Below are 24,632 nucleotides of genomic sequence, written 5' to 3'. Positions count from 1 at the left end.
GTACACAGGGATGCCTGAAAGATCAGGTGAAGTGGAATGCTGAGCTCAGATGCACATTCTCTCAGAACCCATGGTGAAACGCCATCTGGGCCAGCTGCTTTGTTCTTACCGAGCTCCTTGAGCATTTTTTCCACTTCGTCTCTAGACACCTCTATGTGTTCTATGTTGTTCTCTGGAATTCTTATTGTATCTGGTTCCCTAAAGATTTCATTTTGTACAAACACACTTTGGAACTTTTCGTTTAGTGTTTCACACATTTCCTTTTCATCTTCCGTGAATCTATTTCCCATTTTCAACCTCTGAATATTATCCTTTACCTGCAATTTGTTGTTTATGAATTTATAGAATAGACCTGGTTCTGTTTTACATTTGTCCGCAATCCCTTTTTCAAAATTTCTTTCTGCCTCTCTCCTCACTGCCGTGTAGTTGTTTCTCGCATCTGTGTGTGTGTGTGTGTGTGTGTGTGTGTGTGTGTGTGTGTGTGTGTGTGTGTGTGTGTGTGTGTTGACATAACAGCAAAAACAGCATTTTATTGTCCAAAGAATATAATACTTGACTCCCATTAGTGACTGGAATGTATGTGTGTACCAATATTCTACTTGTTCCTTGATACAAATAATGATAATGACAATCCAGTACAACATTCACTTAAACATTGTAAAAACATTTACAATATGAAAAAAAATATTTATTCAATGCGTGCTGTTAAGAGCTGGGTGGGAAAAAAAGAAACTAAGCCGAACTCTTGGTAACACCGGTACTCTGCCGCCTTAACCCTTTAACAGCACAAATTGTATATATACAATTTTGGTCTAAATGCCTCCACAGCACACATTATATAAATTTTAAAGTACTGGATTTAAAAGATTTAAAAGTCCCGAGGCTACACGGGGTACACATCAGCTTCCTTGGGATTCTAGTAAACAGACGGCATTTAACCCTTAAACTGCACAACACATCATATGCAGGGTTGAGTAACTTGCAATAAATTGCGCATCGCGTCACGCAAGATTTAAACGGCCGGTGGATACACAGGGTTCACCTCACCATTAGGGCTCTTGTAAACAGACGCCATTTAAAAAATATCATTGGCCACCTTTCCCAGGTGTGAGGGTCTCAGTACTAAGTGAGCCACCAAGGCTGGCGCACGTAGCATGAGCTCACAGCACTGCTGACCAGCTTGTGGTCACAGCATCTCCTAAAAATGCCATAATATGTATGTACATACTATTATTTAGTGATGATAGTATTACAGAAGACCCCTGACTGTGATAAAACTGACCAGGATTCTGATAATAGCAGGATTGTTGTGATAATTAGCGCTGTACTGGGAGGAGTAATCTTGGTGGAGAGGGAGGTAGCATTGTCTGCTGACTCTGTGTGACCACCTTTTACTGTCTGGACTCACTATACCAGCTTAGTGGTTCGCTATGGTGAACAAAACATGCAGATACTTATATATAATGTCTGTATACAGTGAATAAAAGCAAAAAATGTATGGTGGGAGGAGAATGGTGGCGAGTAAGGTGAGGTGACAGAGGGAGCGGGTCACCGCCACTGGCTGCCACTGCCACTCAGCATACCAACTTAGTGGTTTGTTATAGTGAACACAAATGTAGATACTTATATATAATGTGTATATATAGTGTAATAACAGCAAAAGGAGTGTGGGGAGAAGCCATTTTGGTGAGGGAGGTGGCGACCTCTGCATGATTTATCATGCTGCGTAGGGGTGGCAACTCTGCTGTTTGGGCACTATACCAGCTTAGATGAACAGCTATGGTGAACAGAACATAACGTTTATATATAGTGAATAAAAGCAAGAACAGTATGGTGGGAGGAGGATGTGGGCGAGTGAGGAGTCATTGAGGGAGTGGCGGTGAGAGAGAGGCTGGCAGATGTGGTGGCCACACCTCACTGCTTTTTGACTGGCAATATCAACTTAGTGGTTCGTTGTGGTAAACGAAACATGCAGATAAGTATATATAACCAGTGTATATAGTGTAATAACCAACAAAGTATTTGTTTATTGATTTATGAACATAATAATTGAATCAATAATATGCACACCATAATTTTGAGTACTGTACAGCGATGATTCACACATTATATAAATATATCACACTACACACTATTTAATAATATTACAGCAAAAAACGAAGAAAAATCAGACATTGAAACAATTAGATAATTATCTCTTTGTGGTCACTCCTTCCCGACAGCTGGCGCTGAGCAGACCACCTTCCGACGCATGCAGAGTCAGCGCCTCTTTTTTGCCAGACTTCCCTGCCCTATAGCTGGCAAAATATTCCACTTACGATTTTTTTATGATTTTTTCCGTGATCAGGGAACACAAATTAACAGATTTAGATGATTTTTTTTTTTATGCGCCTGTGGGTGACAATCGCCAAATAACCCTTAACACTATCGCGTGCTTTGGACACCGATCACGTCCACTTTTTTTCTCTTTAGTCCTAGCCGTGGACACGACTCGCGTCCACTCCAAAAATATATGTATAAAATTCATTTTTTATCCAATCGACCTCGGGATAGTTTCAAAATAAGCGCCTTTAGAATGTGCACATTTAATACCAAAATGAAAGATGTAACACGAAACTTTGTCAGAACACTTGAAAGATTATAAATACTTTTTGGGTCTAAATTTTAAATTTTAAAATATTTGTTAAAATTCTACTTATTGTGCTATTATTAGGGGACTAGTTTTAACACTTTCGCGCTTTAGATTAGAGATAACTCGTCGCCGTTTTCTCTTATGATTCTGCATAACAGCCGAGTTTTCTCGTCCATCGAAAAAATATTTCTATAAATTCCATTTTTTAACCGAAATGGATGGGGATACTTTTGTTTTGTAGGGAATTTATTTGCGAATGTTTTGGTACCAGAATGAATATTATATCACAAACTTCTATGAGTAAAAAAAAAAATACACAAAGTATGTTTGGGGGTGTGGCGAGCGTGTGGCAGTGGGTTCCCTTTAGCCGTTGATATATCCAACACGTGGGAAATATTTGTATGTGTTATGTATATGTCTGTGTAGGGAATTTTACTGCGATCACTGTCATACAAATTATAAAATGTTTCAACAAGTATAAACATGACAAACATCAAACGAACGAAAACAATGCGTTCGTTTCTGCCGCGAACGCATACTGAGCGACGTGGTTCTATATTTGGCGCTTCTCTTACACATGCTTTGTACAAATGTTATACAGTTCATCTTATAGAAAATTTTATTGCGAACACATTGGTATAAAAAAGAAATACGTACATAGAAAAGTAGGGTCGGGAAACGTATAAACTTTCCAAGCATGATTTCCCCCGTGTTTTCGCCAGTGCGCTCGCGGCTAACTACTCTCCACTTCACACACTCTTGCGGGTGGGCAATTACCTATATTAAACATTCATATGCATATGTCCGTGTAGAGAATTTTATTGCGATTCCAATGATACCAAAATTAGCGATGTAGGACAACTGTAGGCTTCGCAACCATTAAGAGAGTGGAAACATTTTGTTGCTGTTTGGCGCTCTCGGCGAGTGATCTGCATAGTTTTTTATTTGGTGTTGATACTCCTTATGCTTGGGCGGCATTTTATAGGTATGCTCTTATAGACAATTTCATTGCGAACACAGTGATACCAAATTTAAATACGTGCGCCTTCAATTATTGTCAGGACAGTCAAAAGAGTGTACACTTTTCGGTCTTACCGCGTAGGCGCGCAAAGTGCCGAAAGCATCTGGGGTATTGTTTTTTTTTGAGCGCTGAGAGCGCGAAAGTGTTAAAATGTGCACCTTTATATTGCAAACAATTTGATGCCAAAACGAGCGATGTAACACGAAAATTAATGTTATCAAACTGAACGAGTATACACATTAAGTTGTGGTGTGCAAATTGGTGCTCGTTCACGGGTAACTTTAGGCTTTGCTGCGGGAAGTCTCGCCAGGCTTTTGGATATTACAGTATATGCATATACACCTGCAGGGAATTTAACTGCGAACACAATGATACCAAAACGAACGACGTAGCATGAGACTTAAGGTGAGAAAACCAAAACGAGTACTGTATACACATTTAGGCGTCGCCGCACGCTCGCCCGCACCGTCCGCCCCATGACATCATAGTCTGCGGCGCTCACGCACCACGCACGATACTGTTAACACCACAAGGGTTAACACTTTCGCTGCCTGATGCCGCAATACGAGGCATAAAACAACACCCAGAGTTTGTGCTGATGCAAACTGTCATAAATTTAAACATTTAAAACAAAAAAATCAACCTATTGTCCAAATATGGGACTTATTTTAAAATGCGAGCCAACGTCTTCCCATTCTCTTTTTACCCCACGTGGCATCCCGACCCCGCCGTAAGGGCATCCACCCACGCTGGAGGCTTACTGTTCTCGTGACCTCACTCATGACAGACAGCAGCGGTCTTCCCTAGAGTCAAAAAAGTTTCCTCATTCTGGTTATTTTATGTCAGGTATGTTCTTGTTACATACTTTTGTGTATTTTTGTGTATTAGCCAAGAAAAATTGACTTCAAGATGTATAGTAATCAAGAACAAAGCCAATCCATGATGAAAGCAGTGAAAGACACGTATGAGAGAAAAGATATAGTGTGTTTGTCAAAAGTATAGAAAAGTGAGATTTTTATGTTCTTATATGCAAATATCCCTTCACAGCATTCTATTGCAAACGATTTGATACCAAATTGAATGACGTAGGACGAAAATTGAGGCAAGGAAACTGAATAGAGTAAACACTGAAGTGGATTTGTGTGTTCACAGGTAATGCTCGGCCTACCTTGCGGGGTGCGGCGGGTCACTGGTCGGGCCAGCGGAAGTGTTAAAAAAACAAAAATCGTGGGTAACATTCGCGGGTGTGAGAGCCTCAGTACTGAGTGAGCAACCAAGGCTGCTGCACGCAGCATGAGCTAACAGCACTACTGTTCAGCTTGTGACCACAGCACCACCTAAAAATTTTAAAATATATATATGTAACTGCTATTATTTAGCCATGATAGTATTATTACAGAAGAGCCTGGCTGTGATAAAGACTGTATAATGTTCAGATATCAGTGAACACAATGCTGTTAAAGATGTTCACAGCGCTAGCCACAGCACAATGTCATTATTTGGTCCATCTAAGAATCTTGAAACAACTTCTCATGTTCCTTTGCAAAATAAACTTGTGGAAAATTATTCATTTACAGGATTTACTGACCACGATTCTGATAATAGCAGCATTGTGTCGAGAATTAGTGATGTGTGGGGGGGGGGGAGGAATCTTTGTGAGGGAGGGGGGGGGGTGTCGTAAGCTGAGTGTGCCTGCCACTGCCACCACGTCAATTTCAAAACTGACCAATTCCCTTCTGGCTCTCCTAACTGCCTCCAAATTTACCTAGGAACTCTGCTGCATTTACAAGCATTCTTTCTTTTAAATCTATTGACATCCTTGCATTTATGGTGAACCACTAATTAACCTTGCTCTTCTTTTTAGATCATTTATCACTACCGCTGAATGAGGTAGAAAAGATACTCCGTTTTTCACTAACAACGATTATTAATAACCTGCAATTCCTAAACAAACCAGGTTATTCCTAAACAAACCAGGTTATTCCTAAACAAACCAGGTTATTCCTAAACAAACCAGGTTATTCCTAAACAAACCAGGTTATTCCTAAACAAACCAGGTTATTCCTAAACAAACCAGTCACTATAATGCATTTCTTGATATAAATTGTTAAATGTAATAGGGAAGACAATGGTACAGGCCCTACAGAGGAAAACTGCTAACAAAAAGGGCAATATAAATTTAGAGGAAAAAATAAAGATATAGCAACATATAACGTTCCGCACAAAAAGCTGGTAAATACAATGGAGAGGCAAGGTGGGATAACTAATAAAACCCCAAACCAGATTAAGTAAATATTTTACAAGACTAGTCAGAAGTTAGGATGAGACACACAAGTGGGGTCTTACAGTGATTATGGGCCCAATGCTGCTTCTACGTAAAAAACTAAATGAAGGAAGTGCATTCATGCATATTTGCAGACGACACGAAGTAAATAAAAAAAAAAAAAAAAAAAAAAAAAAAAAAAAAAAAAAGGGGGGGGGGGGGGCAGTAGTGCTGCAGGAAGATCCTGACAAGCTCCAACAGTGGGTAGTCTGGCCAATCACACTGTTAGATGCAGATGCTCAGTCTAGCGTATGAATCACAGCCATGTTAATCGGCTATCTTTTGGAGGTGTTTATGTTCTGAGAGTGTGTGTGTGTTATATTTGGCCCCTTAATGTTGAAGCATTCTCAACATACCTAATGCACCTTTGCTTTTTAACAGGGCTATTTTGCACTTCCTGCCATGTCTCTTGGTCTCATGAGGAGTTAATTCCATGTGTAGATTTAGAACCAGTCCCTCTACTATTTTCCAAGCGTAAATTATTCTCTCACCTATGCTTTAGAGAATACATATTTAAACATTTTAAAGGATCCCAAAAACTTAAGATGTTTTATCAAGTGGGTTTGGGCAATAAAAGAACTCTGCACAGTCTCCAACTTTGAATAGGGCTGTCAGTGTGCAACAATGTTCCATCCTTGAGAACAATATCATAAAATTTATCATTGCTTTGGGATCTTGCTTCAAAAGTTCTTATTATCCGCCCTGTTATTGTTCTCGCAGCTATGACACCATCTTTATTGTACTCACCTAATTGTGCTTGCGGGGGAACACAATGCTTGCATTGTGTTCTTTAACACAATAAAGTAGTTGTCATAACTGCAAGTAGTCTTCTCACATGATAACTCCAAAATATATTATACTATTGCTTTTTGCTCTATGGTGTAATTGCCATGTTTATGAACAAAGACCACCAATATTTTATGGTGAAAATATTTTAGCTAATGTAAAAACTTTATACTGCTTCCTCTTCTCTGTGCCAAGATAATGCTAAATTTTTCCCATAGAAACATGCAAGAAAATAGGAAAACCCCTATTTGTGGGAACGATATTATTGCTGGCTGTAACTTAAAAACAAACATACAGGTAGACTGAAACCCCAAACTATCTGCAAACTTTCACTTACCTATTAATGAAGACATTAATGTCATGCTTCAGTATCTTTTGAACCTTTGCCTTCATCTTCTCCTTCTCTGCTACTTCAATTTCAGCAACCTAGGTAAGTAACAAGCAAATATATCAAATTGTCAACCACAATAAATGTGGTTAATTTCATTCAGTTGGTCTTTAGACGCCTCGAACCTCCGGCCCCCAGAGAACGAAATGGTAGCTCTATCAACCACACTATGAACAGCCACAATAAGGAAGGATTCCAGAGGCAACTAATTGCTGTTCAACTAGAACTTGAAGCCTTCCCTGGGATGTAACTCAAACATTGTAAAGAGAAGGTATGTCATGACATGCCCTGCAGCAATATTAAGCTTTCACTTCTTCAAACCATTATTTCTAGCTACAATAATATATATAGATTTTGTCTCGACCACAATCCAAATGAAACGTATGTAAAACACTAAAAATAATTTTCCCACCTTAGCTGTGGATTCAACAGAGATTTTCGAGCCAAAAACTTTGATTTTGTCTGTGTCCATTGGAGTGTTGGCAATGAGAAGTTTGGCATTTTCAATACGTTTGGGCTGGTTCACACCAATCTTCTTCTCCAAGATGAACCCTAAAATAGTAAACCCATCATAAATTATCAGTTCATCATATTCGTTTATTATTTTGACATACTTTGACAATATATAGGTAAAAATAATTAAAGAAAGAAATGAGATACATACATGTAATTGTGTATGAATAAACTATCTTTACTTATATACATACAAGCTGGCTAAAGAATTAAAATATTTGCCCAGTAGTTATTACACCATAGCATATCAGGCTACAAAAGCTGATTTAGTTGCTTAGGCTTCCACATACTACATTGTTTTGAGCAGAAATTGTCCATGACAAAAACTACAACCTGTACAGCAAGCTGCTATCTTTCAGAATGACTCTTGGAACCCTCAAACACATCATTTATATGTAAATGTACTTTTTTACATTTAATGCCTTTATGTTCATCTTTGGTAAAAGATGCATACAGTACATATAATTAAGTACACAATGAACCAATCGGCAAGCATGAGAATAAATATATTTTGTAAATTCAAGCAGGTACACGTAGACTTTGCAAAAGCTTTCGACAAACATGACCACGGTGTTACTGTATTGTGCACAAAGCTTCCTAACATTGAAAGAGACTTCATTCAACATCAAATGCCAAAGACTTTTAAACACACTCCCATAAGGGGCACAACTGGCCGGACTCGTACAGTATTCAAGAGAACTCTTGAACCTTCAAAGAATACCCGATCAAGCAGGCTGTGATTCATATATCAGGCTGTGTTTCGTGTATCAGGCTGTGATTCGTGTATCAGGCTGTGATTCATGAACCTGGCTGCGATTCGTATATCAGGCTGCGAGCAGCCGCATCCAACAGCCTGATCAACCAAACCACTAACCAGGAGACCTGGTCAGAGACTGGGGCACAGGGACATTTATCGTCTAAAACCCTTCCTTTCAAACCCTTTGAGGGGGGGGGCTGTACAGACGAGCTGCGCGGCATGTGATGTTTGCTCATTTGCCCGTTTCCTTGGGTGTTTGGAGTTCTGCCACCCTGTTCGGTCTTCGGTTGCAATTTTCTTACCAAGTGGGGTTTGTTATGTTAGGCCTATCTTTCAGGGTGCCTAACTCCAGTCGATGGCAGACAAACAATACTGCCAACCACAGGGGAGAGGGGGGGGGGGGGGGTTCCCCAGAGGTTATTCTTGCCTCTCTGAAGGGGCCAAGATCTGGCTCGTGGTCCCCGGTAGGTGGAACTCCATTGACTAATGCCCCAGACAAATATTCACATACAGTACTGTATTAGCCTGATAGCTCCAGGGAGACAAAGGGGCTCCTCACAGAAAATTGGAGTTTTTCTTATTCAAAATGTAATAAAATTTGGGTTGCATTTGACAACAAACACATCACTTCTGCATGAATACTTATTGCTGTGTATTGAGGACAATGACGTACTGAATTAATTTGCTACTTTAATAATGTAGAATACAATCAAGGTGTTTAATTATTTTAAGAATTTTTCCATGGTATACTGTACTGTATGGAAAAAATTACAAATTTTTATTACAGTACTGGATATGTAATCATCTTGCAATAATGCTTATTTGTTGTAATTCTTTTGGAAGTGTGAGAAACTCGCTTGTCTTAAACTGTGACCCTATTGTAATCATCTATATAGTAATTACTTTTCCCATAAAAACCATGTAGCCATTTATTACAAAATTTGTCCTATCAAAGTGCTGCTCTTCATTATTTTCTCTAGTAAAGTACTTTACGCGAAATGCATATCAAGCGACACTGCTGTGGGCCCATAGAGCCACTGGGCACATTGCTCAATTTCCATATTTGCAATTTAAATAGAAATCATTTTTTTTGCTTAAACTTTAGTACAGTATTCTTATTAATGAAGTCATATGATGAAGCATTCGGGTACTGAACGGGAACCTGTTAGAATTAGAACGTGCACACACAACACACTCCAAGAGAGGAGACACGGAAAAGGCACTTAACTATAGACAAGTATCGCTAACAAACATTCCCATAAAGTACTTGAAAGAATAATCAGGTTAACCCATAAACTGCACAACGTGCCAGCAGGCCCACGTCTGGGGTGCACAATGCACCCCCAGGTATTTTTATTTTTAGTGCTCAATTAAAAACTCCTGCAGCTACATGGGGTTCACATCAGTTTCCTCAGGGCTCTTGTAAACAGACACCATCTTTAAAAAAAATCGTGGGTCACATTCCTGGGTGCGAGAGCCTCAGTACTGAGTGAGCAACCAAGGCTGGCGCATGCAGCATGAGCTCACAGCAATGCTGTTCAGCTTGTGACCACAGCATCGCCTAATAATGTCAAAATATATATATAACTATTATTTAGTCATGATAGTATTACAGAAGAGCCCGAGTGTGATAATGACTGTGTACAATGTTCAAATATCAATGATTCAATGCTGTTCACAATGTTCACAGTGCTAGCCACAGCACCACAGCATTATTTCGTCCATCTAGGATTCTTCAAATGACTTCCTAGATTCCTTCACAAAATAAACGTGTGGTCAATTATTCATTTACAGGATTTAGTGACCAGTATTGTGATAACAGCAGGATTGTGGTGATAATTAACACTGTGCGTAGTATTGTGGTAGGAGGAATTGTGGTGAGGGAGCGAGGGAGAGAATCGAGGTAACCTCACTGTGTGTGTGGCAGCCACTCTTGTTTCGCTCATCATACTAGCTTAGTGGTTTGCTATGGTGAACACATTTGTACATGGGTATATACAATGTGTGTATATAGTGTAATAACAGCAACAGGAGTATGTTGGGAGGAGCTATTTTGGGGAGGGAGGCGACGTAATCCTAGCGTCGTCTGCTGGCTGCTGTGTGATTTCTCGTGAAGAGTATGGTGGCCACTGTAAAAATTGGACAATACCGGCTTACTTGCATAGTTCTGGTGAATATAACATGTAGATAGGTATACATAACTTGTAAATAGTGTAATAAAAACAATAACAGTATGGTGGGAGGAGCAATGTTGGCAAATAATATGTTGGAGGAGAGAGGGAGACTGGCTGGTGTGGCAGCTGACACTCGCAGAGTTCTGAGTGTGTTGATGGTGAATGTACAGTGTGTGATAGTGTATAGTGTGTAAATAGATTGTATATATACATAAATTAGCACTATGCATGGGAAATATGTGCAACATGTGTACACGTGTCATGCACGTAACAGTGTCTTTGGACAGTACGGATGTTCTACTGCCATAATAGTGTGTGTTCATTACACGTTGGCACGAAAAAACAATGTATTTGGAACCGTGCGCAAAAAATGAGCAAAAACATATTCGTGGCAACTGGCTCATCTTGAGCCAGGCGCGCTAGTGGCCCCGGGGGCATACACCACGGGCGACCAGGGATTGATGATGACTTCACGCGCGAACTTACGGACCCCATAGCAGACAAAGTAAGTACAATTTCGACTTTTTGTTAACATATCCAAATTCAGGGAAGGGTTTTCGACAAACAAACAAACAAAAAAAAAAAAAATCCAGAGAATTTATTTCCTGCGCACTGGGGGGTGTCATATATGGAAGCCGAGCAGTTGAGGGGTTAAGGCTAGTTACACACCTAGAGAATATTAGGCATGTAAATAAACACTAACATGGGTTCAGGGAAGGGAAATCATACCTAACAAACCTTCTGGAATTTTATGATAAGGTAACAAGAATAAGGTAGGACATGGAAGGAAGGGCAGATTGCACATTTCTGGACTATCAGAAAGCCTTCGATATAGTACCACATAGGAGACATTCAAACTTAAGAGGCAGGCAGGAGTACAGTAAGTGGAAAATCTAACTTGGGCAAGGAACTGTCCAACAGGAAGGAGCCAGAGAGTAACAGTAAGGGGCAAAAAGTCAGACTGGCAACCAGTCCAAGTGGGGTACCTCAAGGATCGCTCTGGGACCTGTTCTATTTCTAATATACGTAAACGACATACCTACACGAGTAGAATCCTGTATGTTTATATTCGCGGATGACACAAAATTTATGAGAAGAGTTGTGACAGATGAGGATTGTAGGATCCTCCAAGAGGACTTTTAATAGGTTCCAGAGAAGTTCAGAAATGGCTACTGGAGTTCAACATGAGCAAATGTAAAATTATGGAGACAGGATTAGGGACAGTACACAATGAAGGGAAACTATTTACCTGTGATGATTCGGGAAAGACCTGGGAGTGAATGTAACACCTAATCTAACTCCTGAGGCACATATAAATAGGATAATGACAGCAGCGTACACTATGCTGGCAAAGGTTATAACATCATTCAGAAACCTAAGTAAGGAGGCATTTAGGGAGCTTTACACTGCCTATGTGACTCCTAAGAGTATGATGCGCCATCATGGAGTCCCCACCTGAAGAAACACACAAGGAAACTGGAAAACGGTCAGAAGTTTGCAACGAGGCTCGTCCCAGAGTTACGAGGGATGGGGGTATAAAGAGCAACTGAAGGGACTGAACCTGATGACACTAGAAAAAAAGGATGGAGCAGGGAGATATGATAGAAACAAAAAATACTTAGGGGGCTTGACAGTGGAAAGAGACAGTATTCAGTGGGAACATTTTAACACAACATGGGGATATGGGTGGAAGATGGAAACGAGTCAGATGTTAGGAAGTTTTCTTTTAGTGAGAGTAGTGTGGAAATGGAACGAACTTGAGGAGCAGGTTGCGAGAGAATAATTGTATTCGTAATTTCAAAACTAGATATGATAGGGATATAGGACAGGAGCCATTGCTTTAAACAACCGGTGGCTAGAAAGGCGGGATCAAAGAGCCAATGCTCAATCTTGCAGGCACAAATTGAAAACACAAATAGGCAAGTACACACACGACCTTACAATATATACCACATCGTCTCTACTAAGGGTGTTCATGATATAGAGCACAGGTAGTGCCACCATGTCGTTGTGCAAGGATTAAGGCACCTGTTTGCGGGTTACCCAGGAGGGGAATGGTCATTTTGATGTTCTCATAGATCACAGCACCTCTACTGCGAGGGAGTTGGGTCTTAATGATACAGATCACAGCATCCCTACTGGGAGAGCGTTGGGTCCTAATGATATAGATCACAGCATCCCTACTGGGAGAGCATTGGGTCCTAATGATATAGATCACAGCATCCCTACTGGGAGAGTTGGGTCCTAATGATATAGATCACAGCATCCCTACTGGGAGAGTTGGGTCCTAATGATATAGATCACAGCATCCCTACTGGAAGGGAGTTGGGTCCTAATGATATAGATCACAGCATCCCTACTGGGAGAGTTGGGACCTAATGATATAGATCACAGCATCCCTACTGGAAGGGAGTTGGGTCCTAATGATATAGATCACAGCATCCCTACTGGGAGAGTTGGGACCTAATGATATAGATCACAGCATCCCTACTGGAAGGGAGTTGGGTCCTAATGATATAGATCACAGCATCCCTACTGGGAGAGCGTTGGGTCCTAATGATATAGATCACAGCATCCCTACTGGGAGAGTTGGGTCCTAATGATATAGATCACAGCATCCCTACTGGAAGGGAGTTGGGTCCTAATGATATAGATCACAGCATCCCTACTGGGAGAGCGTTGGGTCCTAATGATATAGATCACAGCATCCCTACTGGGAGAGTTGGGTCCTAATGATATCACAGCATTCCTACTGGGAGAGTTGGGTCCTAATGATATAGATCACAGCATTCCTACTGGGAGAGCGTTGGGTCCTAATGATATAGATCACAGCATCCCTACTGGGAGAGCGTTGGGTCCTAATGATATAGATCACAGCATCCCTACTGGGAGAGTTGGGTCCTAATGATATAGATCACAGCATCCCTACTGGGAGAGTTGGGTCCTAATGATATAGATCACAGCATCCCTACTGGGAGAGTTGGGTCCTAATGATATAGATCACAGCATCCCTACTGGGAGAGCGTTGGGTCCTAATGATATAGATCACAGCATCCCTACTGGCAGATCCTCACAATATAGACCACAACATCTCTACTGGGCTACTAGGCGGGGGTGGGAAAAGGGGGGGGGGGTTGGTGTCCCTTGTGATAGAGCTCCCTTCAACACCATAATCTTACCTTCATCAAGGAACGAATCCCCAAGGGTGCCACCCTGCCTCTTAATGATCTGGATTGCTTCAAGGTTGCCAGAACCTTTAAGTCTTAACACAGCATCAACAGTCAACTGAGCAAAGAATTCCTTGTGTTGAGAAAGGATCTTTGAGCTGAGGGTAGTTTTGGCAATCTGTAAGACAATAACATTTAAATTTTAAGCACTTTTATTACAAATCAACTATCAGATCAAAATATTTATACACTAATACAATGTTTAAAACCCACTTGCCTCTGGTTCAATCAAATATCTTGTAGCAAAGAAGCAATAACATCCTAAACCAATCTGGCTATTGATTACCTCATCCTGCATTTCATACCTTGTGGTGGTTCTGCTCCCTTGGACCAGTCATCTTAGTTAAGGGCTCAGTCATACTGGTGCTTGCCTGTCACAGTCCCACTGAAGAACCCCACCAGTTGATCACGAACCCTTTAGGAGGCAGGTATCAAGTTCCCTACTCAACACTATCACATGATGAAAACTAGATGACACGACGAAAAGCTAGCGAGCTCACTGTACCTCTATGTTTTAATGAGACTATTTTATAGATTTCCACTTGCCTCCAGCTCTCTTTTAGAGATTATTTTAGTGAGCAGATTTGATATTAGTCACTTATTTCCCAGACACAGGCTTACAGCTCTCTTTCCACAGCTCATCTTGAGCCATACACAATCCACACATTGGCTTGAAAATCAAGTCTCAAATTACGGCTGGTGAACAGCACTGATCAATTACGGATCAATGCCAAGCATCCATCCCTCCCTGTTCAGGGCTTGAACTTGGGCAGATATTGCTCACGAGGTGTGTGGGACAATGGCCCCATTCCTTACACCACAGGGCAAAGCAATATTGTGTTTTAACATGAAGCAGGCAGTTTACAGAAAACAGCTCATATAGATTTGCCTCTTCTTCTGAAACCCAAATGACATAAGTGTTTTCTTTATCTTGAGGTTATCTTGAGATGATTTCGGGGCTTTAGTGTCCCCGCGGCCCGGTCCTCGACCAGGCCTCCACCCCCAGGAAGCAGCCCGTGACAGCTGACTAACTCCCAGGTACCTATTTACTGCTAGGTAACAGGGGCATTCAGGGTGAAAGAAACTTTGCCCATTTGTTTCTGCCTCGTGCGGGAATCGAACCCGCGCCACAGAATTACGAGTCCTGCGCGCTATCCACCAGGCTACGAGGCCCCTTTATATTTCTTAATATGCCTGCCAGTTTTGCTCTTAACATTTTACCCCTCTTAATTGCTCGTAGTGAGGATAGGGAGTCAGAAATAATTAAGCTGTCTACTTCAGTGTTGTCAATAACTTCGAGTGCTACCAGTATCGCTACCAACTCGGCTTGCATTGTGGACGCCCAGTTACTAATTCGGATATTTCTTTGAATTGTGCTGCCATCGGGCTGATGAGCAATAACAGCACTTCCTGCCCTCCCTGTAGCTGTATTGAGTGATCCGTCAGTGTATATGGTCTGTGCAATGTTGTTTTCAGCTTGTATATTGTGAATGTGTTCTATGGTGCTTAATTTAGCAGCAAGCTGAGCATGAGGGTTGCTTGTGATTAGTTTCTTGGTGGGGTATGCAGGGGTCAGGATGTCAAAAGGTACTATCTGCCAGGGTGGAAGGAAGTGTTGTACTCTTTCATCTGTATATACATCGTGCAGTCCCATCATTTTAATACGAGTGGCAGTTCTTTGAATCCATTTAGACTCGCTAGTTCCATTTCGTATGTGTTCTAACAGTGCAACTGACAACGTTGTTTTTGTTATCATGCAGCAGCTTTAGTCCCATCATAAGATAGTTTGCAATCAAGTAATAACGTGCTTGTCTTGGAAGCTAGACGTAGATATAAAAGAATACTTAGCAAGAGGGTAAATATAAAAATGTTGTGGATTCCTTCTCACATTGGCATGCAGGAACATGACAAAGTTGACACCCTTGCTAAGGCTGCAGTAAATAAAGACAGTATTGAACGTAATCTTGAGTTATCAAATAGGTCCCTTAAAAGTGTCATTAGACGAGAACTCCTGGATTTGAAGAAAGTAGAACAGTGCAAACTGGAACTAGCAGGTCCATTGTTCATCACAATGAAATGTGTGAAGTAAAACATGTGTATGGGGCAAGTAACAAAGTCAGTAGACTAACAGATGTTGTCACAGCTCGTATAAGACTTGGTTACAAGTATCTCTGGCAGTTCAGCTTGTATAGGGATCTAGATGAAGTTAAGTGTAAAGTGTGTGGACATAGGCAGGGACACACACTCAAACACTATATCTTTCATTGTTGTAAAATTGAGCCTTTTAGAGATAAATCTAAGCTCACTCTGTATGATATGGCAACCTATCTTATTACCATGGATAAATTACCTGAAATCCTTGCACTGTACCCACATTTTGCTTCCAGTAGATGAACGACATATGAGATTCAGAAACAAGTAGTGTATTGTGAGGACTAATAATAAACAGAAGCTCCCCTATGACTCTCTAATATCCCCATTGGCCAAACTATTATGCATTAGCAATAATTAACCTACCATTAATGTATGATGACTTACTGTAAATATGTAGCTCTTGTAATAGCACTTTCTCTGTAACTAGCTGACATTGTATCTATAAGGTGTGAAGGATTGAAGAAATTGTTTATGTAATAATCTAAGATGAGGTCTGATAAAGACCTTTTGTGCCCTCTGTAATGCTTTTGCACTACCGCTCACAGGATGAGTATGGGGTGCACAATAAACTAGCCGCCTTCGGCGGCAACAATCAATCAAACCCCTCTTGATAGTCTCTACATTACTGCCATGAATAAAGTTCCAAATTATTTCAATCTTGGTCCTTACTTCCCTTGCCTACATATACAACTTTTCCATCAGTTTCAACCAGCTTTCATGCTTTTATCTTCCTCCCGGGATGTTGTAGCACATAAAGGACAGGTTACAAATGACTACTACCGCAATCTTGGGTCTTCATTGTTACCATATCTAATATGTATGCCTACAGGTTGGTTCCTTCTGGCACAGTTTTTCCTCAAAACCGTAGTACGCACAGCATTTCGGGCAAGTCCTAAATCCTAATTTTCCCCGGAATACAGCCCGTCAAATCGTTTACCAACCAGGTACCCATTCACTGCTGGGTGAACAGAGACTACAGTTAAGGATTGGCATCCAGTCTATCCTCCCCAGCCAGGATACGAAACCAGGCCAAAGCGCTCACGATGGGCTGGGCAAGTGTTTTACCACTGTGCCACGGGGATTGCCATTTCTCTGGATTATTTACATGCACATGTGTATAAATGTTTGTGTATGTATGTATACATGTACACACTGCCTAAACCAACTTGTGGATCATCAAGCAAAGTGATTAAGTCTGAACATGTTCAACTAACAACATACAGTCTTAAAACAACTACAAAAAGCTAATTTTTTCTTATGTTCTTTGAATTCAACTAACCTTTAGTAAATCTTCTCTGAACTTGGCTGGATTGGCAGAGTTATCCTGAGAAGAGTTTGTGAGAGCTTCACGAGCCACGTCTGTGGCCTTGCGGTACCCAGTTATGATGGTCTGTGGATGGATGCGCATCGACACCAACCTCTCTGCTTCTCGCAGCAGCTCAGAAGCCAGAACAACCACGGACGTTGTACCATCTCCCACCTGAAACATTACGTGCATACAACTCATCAACAGGAGGAAGAGGTGGAGGAAGTAGGAAAACAATGAGCAAGACGGATACCAAAAAATGAGTGAAGAGAAGATGAAAATGAAGAAATAGTAGTAGTGAAGAGCATGGAGGAGGAGAAAAAGAGTGAAGAACTACAGAACTGACTAATAAAAGAATGAAGGAAAAAAAGTGGAGGTGTACTGGGGTTGATATCAAAAGGTGTTGGTAACAAGTAATGTTATCCTTCAGCTTATCTTGCCATTGTTAGGCACAATTTTTCAGGCACTGTACAACAGAACAGGAATTCTCTTGAAGGAACCCTAAGATGTTAAAAGTTAATCCTAGTAATTTGAAACCTCCCTTTATAGAGTTTAGGCAGACTTATTTTATATTCTGTAATGAGAGAAAATATGAAGGGGACAAATGTATTAAGGAAATAACAACAGCACTGCAACCACACAGTATTATATATATAGTTAAAAACAGAAGACAACAGCTATAAATTAAACAAGTCTATTTGAAAACATTCGAGTAAAAACTGTTGGAAATTGGTTTGTGGCTTAATAGAACAAAGTGCTGGGTAACATAATTGGCATGGGGGGGGGGGGTTGCTGGATTGTTTAAAACGAAGCTTAGGCATATACACATGACTAAGTACAGGAGGATACAAATAGGAGCTATTATGTCCTGGAAAATATTCACAATTACTAGTTTCTCACAGTCAGCCATGTCTGTCCATCTTCCAAGCCTTTTCTTCTTCTTAGGAAATCCTTCTCCTAACTCAACATGTTCTTTATTGCATATTCTCACCTATCTACCATCACTCGTTCAGCTGGCACAAACTACAAGTGTGCCGGTGGTACTGACCTATTTTGTACTGTTAGCAAAAGTCATTAGACCACAAAATGTGGGATAATAATGAAGGAGACTTTTGCCGATATTCACTGAATTATATACATAAGGAATGAGCAATCTTTGTACTTTTGCGAGTCTGGTGGATGTACGAGTGTTCAATTCAGGAAGAGTCTGCCAAACTGACAGAAAATTATGAGAGTACTAATGAACATTTCTACAATTAATGTAGGAATAACCTATAAATGTAGCCTTACCTCATCATCCTGGGTCTTGCTAATATCTACCAAAATCTTGGCAGCTGGATTATCCACACCAATGTTCCTCAAGATTGTGGCACCATCATTTGTTACTTCGATCTGACCTGTTGAACCATTCATTATTTAGCATTAAATCTTTTACGCCTATACTCACTAATTCATAAATAAGAGCCTACCCCCCCTTCCCCTTTACAAGTACCTATATGATTATGATTGTATAGTTACAAGAAAAGAAGCTATTGTATGTCGTGGTAAAAGAAGCTATTGTATCCGAATGTATTCGTTAGAAAGACGACAGGAGAGATCAAATAATATACAAGTGGAAAATACTGGAGAGCCAGGTCCCAAATCTGCACAGTAAAATAACAATGTATTGGAGTGAACGATATGGAAGAAACTGCAGAACAGAACCAGTGAAGAACAGGGGTGCCATAGGCACAATTAGAAAGAACTGTATAAACATCAGAGGTCCACAGTTGTTCAACATACTCCCAGCAAGCATAAGAAATATTGCCGGAACAACTGTGGACACCTTCAAGAGGAAACTAGATAGTTTCCTCCAAGGAGTGCCGGACCAACCGGGCTGCGGTGGGTATGTGGGCCTGCGGGCCGCTCCAAGCAACAGCCTAGTGGACCATCCTCTCAAGTCAAGCCTGGCCTCTGGCTGGACTTGGGGAGTAGAAGGACTCCCGGAACCCCATCAACCAGGTATCAACCAGGTGGTGATCCACCTTTATTAGCTTTACGATAATTTAAGAGATTTCCAGTGGTTTCAAACACCATGTCAGAAATTTCCGACACCCCAAATACTAACCCTAGACACAATAAGGTACAATACGTTGAGTCAAGACGCTAACTTTACTAACCATATTAATAATCTAATAATTGAAAGTTTATTAGTTCTAGAACATGCAGAGGGATGGCTGCATCAGCTGTCATATGTTCATGGTGACTATTCTTTTGCCTAACACTTGATAACACTCCGTCTGCAATCTGCTTTCAAATGATGGCTGCTTTCAGATGGCTGTGATTGCCATCTTAGATAGAGTTTAATCAATAACTAGATCGAATTCTTTGATTTTCTCTTTAAAGTAAAATTTCAAACCACCGTGAATAAGTGTTTCATGGAGGAAGAGGAATGCTCATACTGGGAAATCTATCTTAATATAACACTTCCTAAATTACTTAATTCTTTGCGGTAAAACATCAGAAATAGTATAAAACTGTTCAATTGAGGATAATAAAATCACTCATATATTAGCACTTGCCTCCTCTCGTATGTAAATTTACACAGAAAAGAGGTGCCGTAACTATCAGCTGTGAGGGAGGAGGTAAAACGCCGCACACCAGGAACGAGAGTTAGCACATGGCGCTGGTGACAGACGGACGACAGTCCACTTAATCATTGTAAATCTAAATTTAGATAAACAACTGCAGGAAAATTCCCCACACACCACCTAGAGTTTACACCCAGCAGTAAAATGACTAAATACAGTATACGAGTTTTCTGTATACCATCATCTTCCTGTAGTTCACAACTGGGACCTTTCAATCCTAGCTTCAAAACTTCTGTAATTTCGCACATGCACTTACAATATACATGTTTATCGTATTCTAGTTATCCAGTTTGCACTTGTCCAAAACTTATATTCCCTAATGACAACCTGCCAGAACAACCGTGGACATCTTCGAGAGAAAACTTGATAGTTTTCTTCAAGAAGTGCCAGACCAACCAGGATGTGGTGGATACGTGTGCCTGCGGGCCGCTTCAAGCAACAGCCTGGTGGACCAAGCTCTCACAAGTCAAGCCTGGCCTCGGGCCGGGCTTGGAGAGTAGAACCCCCCCCCCCCCCCAGAACCCCATCAAGCAGGTATCAAACCCTTATTTTTATAAATTATGTTTAGTTCTTTAAATCACTTTTAAATATTATTTAACTTTTGCTAATTTATACTGTGAGATACCAGATTTAGATACCAGAGCCATAACAAAACTGAAAATGAATAACAAAATATGGTGAACATTTTTAACTTTTCTCTATCTATGTACTTGAAAACTATTTAATTAAATATTCCTATGATTTCTTGTTGTGTCTGTGAATTTGTATTGCGTTCAGACCTGTTTACTCATGAACATACGGAATCTGCAAACGTACATAAACATTTTTAATATCTGTATAACAAATTTTTTATACCTTCACTTCTTCCAATTGCAACAAGAATTTTGTCCATGCCTCTCGGCCCCAGAGTTGAGCGAACCAAGTCCCCAACAGCAATAGCACCAATGAAGGAGGAGAGGCGAGCCGTCTCAGAACGTTCCTCCTCAGCCTCCGCTCTCATAATCTGAACAGGATTAAGTGCCAAAGCCTGAAAAAAAAAACAAGAATTACGATTACATTACATTTTAATGTGTCACAATTTGACGCTAATTCTTTAGGTTCTAAAAATTATACCAATATCATTCCAAACCATCAGTAGTGTTCAAAATTATACTAGAAACCGCTTCAGCTCCCTTAACTGCCCATAGCCCCTTAAGGCACTCTCAGGGTTGTGCAGTTTTGATTTAATTAAACCACATTTTCATGTTTTCATCAATCTTTGTTATTTAAAATGAAAATGGTTGAGTTTGGAAACATTGACATTAAAATTAGCTGAACATTTATATAAACAACAAAAATACTGTACGTCCTTAACTGCACCATAAAATTTGCAATAACAGGTGCACACTGCACGAGTTAAGTACCTTCCAAGTCTTCCAAATTAGGTATACAGTACTGCAGTGGGATCACACTTCAATGGCGGTGTGGTCCAGAGTCCATCCATTGCAAATGAAACTCCATTACTGTACACCCAAAACTTGGTATTTTTTAACTATTGTTGCCCAAAATGATTTAGCAAAACCAGGTCCCCAGCCCCTGGAGAAAACATAGCTAATTTTCTTTTAGCTTTTTGCCACTGCATTCTGGGGCAATCTGCAGGAAATTTTCCATTATTTTTTAATGCCTTCATAACACACACACCAGGAACAAAAATGGCCCCATCTACTTGGACTGGTCAGTATGGAGTTGGTGTTGCTGCTTACAGGTCGGTGATAGAGCCAAAGTGTTTGTGGTGCGAGTGGTTGAGCACAATACTTCACTCTGTCCTCGTATCCATTCCAAGTGCTACAGCCAAACTGGCCAAGCACGTGTGGTTTCAGACATGAGAAAAGTTTGACCTATGTCAAAACTACTCTTTTAGACAAACCAGTTCTGACCAAACAAAACCTAAATAAAATAACATTTATTTTAAGTAATATGCACAAAGCAATGAAAAAATCACTTCATTTAAATGCTGGTACAGAGTAGAAATTTGTGGGCTTAAGTTCTTTCCTGATAATTACCTCAAACTACTTCACACATTCCTACCATACAACAGGGCTAAAGTCACACATTCCTACCATACAACAGGTAGAGACATTGTGCGAGGCAGGCGTGTCCCTGGTATGGGGTCCACACCGGCCCGGGAGGCAGGCGTGTCCCTGGTATGGGGTCAGAGTGTCAGTAGTTAATAAATGGAATGCACTAGGCAGTGATGTGGTGGAGGCTGACTCCATACACAGTTTCAAATGTAGATATGATAGAGCCCAGTAGGCTCAGGAATCTGTACACCAGTTGATTGACAGTTGAGAGGCGGGACCAAAGAGCCAAAGCTCAACCCCCGCAAGCACAATTAGGTGAGTACAGGGCTAAAGTCACACATTCCTACCATACAACAGGGCTAAAGCCACACATTCCTACCATACAACAGGGCTAAAGCCACACATTCCTACCATACAACAGGGCTAAAGCCACACATTCCTACCATACAACAGGGCTAAAGCCACACATTCCTACCATACAACAGGGCTAAAGCCACACATTCCTACCATACAACAGGGCTAAAGCCACACATTCCTACCATACAACAGGGCTAAAGCCACACATTCCTACCATACAACAGGGCTAAAGCCACACATTCCTACCATACAACAGGGCTAAAGCCACACATTCCTACCATACAACAGGGCTAAAGCCACACATTCCTACCATACAACAGGGCTAAAGCCACACATTCCTACCATACAACAGGGCTAAAGCCACACATTCCTACCATACAACAGGGCTAAAGCCACACATTCCTACCATACAACAGGGCTAAAGCCACACATTCCTACCATACAACAGGGCTAAAGCCACACATTCCTGCCATACAACAGGGCTAAAGCCACACATTCCTGCCATACAACAGGGCTAAAGCCACACATTCCTGCCATACAACAGGGCTAAAGCCACACATTCCTGCCATACAACAGGGCTAAAGCCACACATTCCTGCCATACAACAGGGCTAAAGCCACACATTCCTGCCATACAACAGGGCTAAAGCCACACATTCCTGCCATACAACAGGGCTAAAGCCACACATTCCTGCCATACAACAGGGCTAAAGCCACACATTCCTGCCATACAACAGGGCTAAAGCCACACATTCCTGCCATACAACAGGGCTAAAGCCACACATTCCTGCCATACAACAGGGCTAAAGCCACACATTCCTGCCATACAACAGGGCTAAAGCCACACATTCCTACCATACAACAGGGCTAAAGCCACACATTCCTACCATACAACAGGGCTAAAGCCACACATTCCTACCATACAACAGGGCTAAAGCCACACATTCCTACCATACAACAGGGCTAAAGCCACACATTCCTACCATACAACAGGGCTAAAGCCACACATTCCTACCATACAACAGGGCTAAAGCCACACATTCCTACCATACAACAGGGCTAAAGCCACACATTCCTACCATACAACAGGGCTAAAGCCACACATTCCTACCATACAACAGGGCTAAAGCCACACATTCCTACCATACAACAGGGCTAAAGCCACACATTCCTACCATACAACAGGGCTAAAGCCACACATTCCTACCATACAACAGGGCTAAAGCCACACATTCCTACCATACAACAGGGCTAAAGCCACACATTCCTACCATACAACAGGGCTAAAGCCACACATTCCTACCATACAACAGGGCTAAAGCCACACATTCCTACCATACAACAGGGCTAAAGCCACACATTCCTACCATACAACAGGGCTAAAGCCACACATTCCTACCATACAACAGGGCTAAAGCCACACATTCCTACCATACAACAGGGCTAAAGCCACACATTCCTACCATACAACAGGGCTAAAGCCACACATTCCTACCATACAACAGGGCTAAAGCCACACATTCCTACCCTACCATACAACAGGGCTAAAGAAGTTATAAACATGTTGGAACTCGGAAACCTACGAACGCTCATTACTCGCCCAGTTCCTGGCCAGACCCAACTGGGCAAAGGAACACAGACACCACCCACACTGCCACACTCAACAATAGTGGGTTGGTCCCAGCAATTACAGAAATACAAAAGGCAGGTGTGTAGTGACCCCCACCAAGCCCTCAAGCAAGTTACATACAGTACAGATATAACAAGTAGCTGTGGCCACAGACATAATAGGCTTCAATCTTGGGATGGTTTGCAATACTACAGCTTACACCGTATGCGTGTTTTTTAGTTCCTTTTATTATTTACAAGTACGATAAGTGGTTTTTAAAAGTGTTAGGAGGCAAGCGAGACATTGTGCGAGGCAGGCGTGTCCCTGGTAAGGGGTCCACGCCGGCCCGGGAGGCAGGCGTGTCCCTGGTATGGGGTCCACGCCGGCCCGGGAGGCAGGCGTGTCCCTGGTAAGGGGTCCACGCCGGCCCGGGAGGCAGGCGTGTCCCTGGTAAGGGGTCCACGCCGGCCCGGGAGGCAGGCGTGTCCCTGGTAAGGGGTCCACGCCGGCCCGGGAGGCAGGCGTGTCCCTGGTATGGGGTCCACGCCGGCCCGGGAGGCAGGCGTGTCCCTGGTAAGGGGTCCACGCCGGCCCGGGAGGCAGGCGTGTCCCTGGTAAGGGGTCCACGCCGGCCCGGGAGGCAGGCGTGTCCCTGGTAAGGGGTCCACGCCGGCCCGGGAGGCAGGCGTGTCCCTG

At 41.7% G+C, this 24,632-nt stretch overlaps 1 protein-coding gene across 2 annotated transcripts in view; it reads right to left on the bottom strand.

Moving 5' to 3' along the window:
* Window positions 1-24,632, bottom strand: part of LOC138364225 (T-complex protein 1 subunit beta-like) — a 49,510-nt gene that overhangs the window by 22,542 nt on the left and 2,336 nt on the right. For both annotated transcript variants that reach the window (XM_069323547.1, XM_069323546.1), the window contains exons 2-7: window positions 20,767-20,938; window positions 18,572-18,678; window positions 17,255-17,455; window positions 13,774-13,939; window positions 7,563-7,702; window positions 7,100-7,188 (exon numbers count right to left, since the gene is read on the bottom strand). In XM_069323547.1, the coding sequence (XP_069179648.1) occupies window positions 7,100-7,188; window positions 7,563-7,702; window positions 13,774-13,939; window positions 17,255-17,455; window positions 18,572-18,678; window positions 20,767-20,938 (875 nt within the window). The remainder of the gene's footprint in view (window positions 1-7,099; window positions 7,189-7,562; window positions 7,703-13,773; window positions 13,940-17,254; window positions 17,456-18,571; window positions 18,679-20,766; window positions 20,939-24,632) is intronic.

The sequence above is a fragment of the Procambarus clarkii genome, chromosome 13 (genome assembly GCF_040958095.1).
Source record: "Procambarus clarkii isolate CNS0578487 chromosome 13, FALCON_Pclarkii_2.0, whole genome shotgun sequence".
Taxonomy (NCBI): domain Eukaryota; kingdom Metazoa; phylum Arthropoda; class Malacostraca; order Decapoda; family Cambaridae; genus Procambarus; species Procambarus clarkii.
This window is presented reverse-complemented; position numbering and strand designations above follow the sequence as displayed.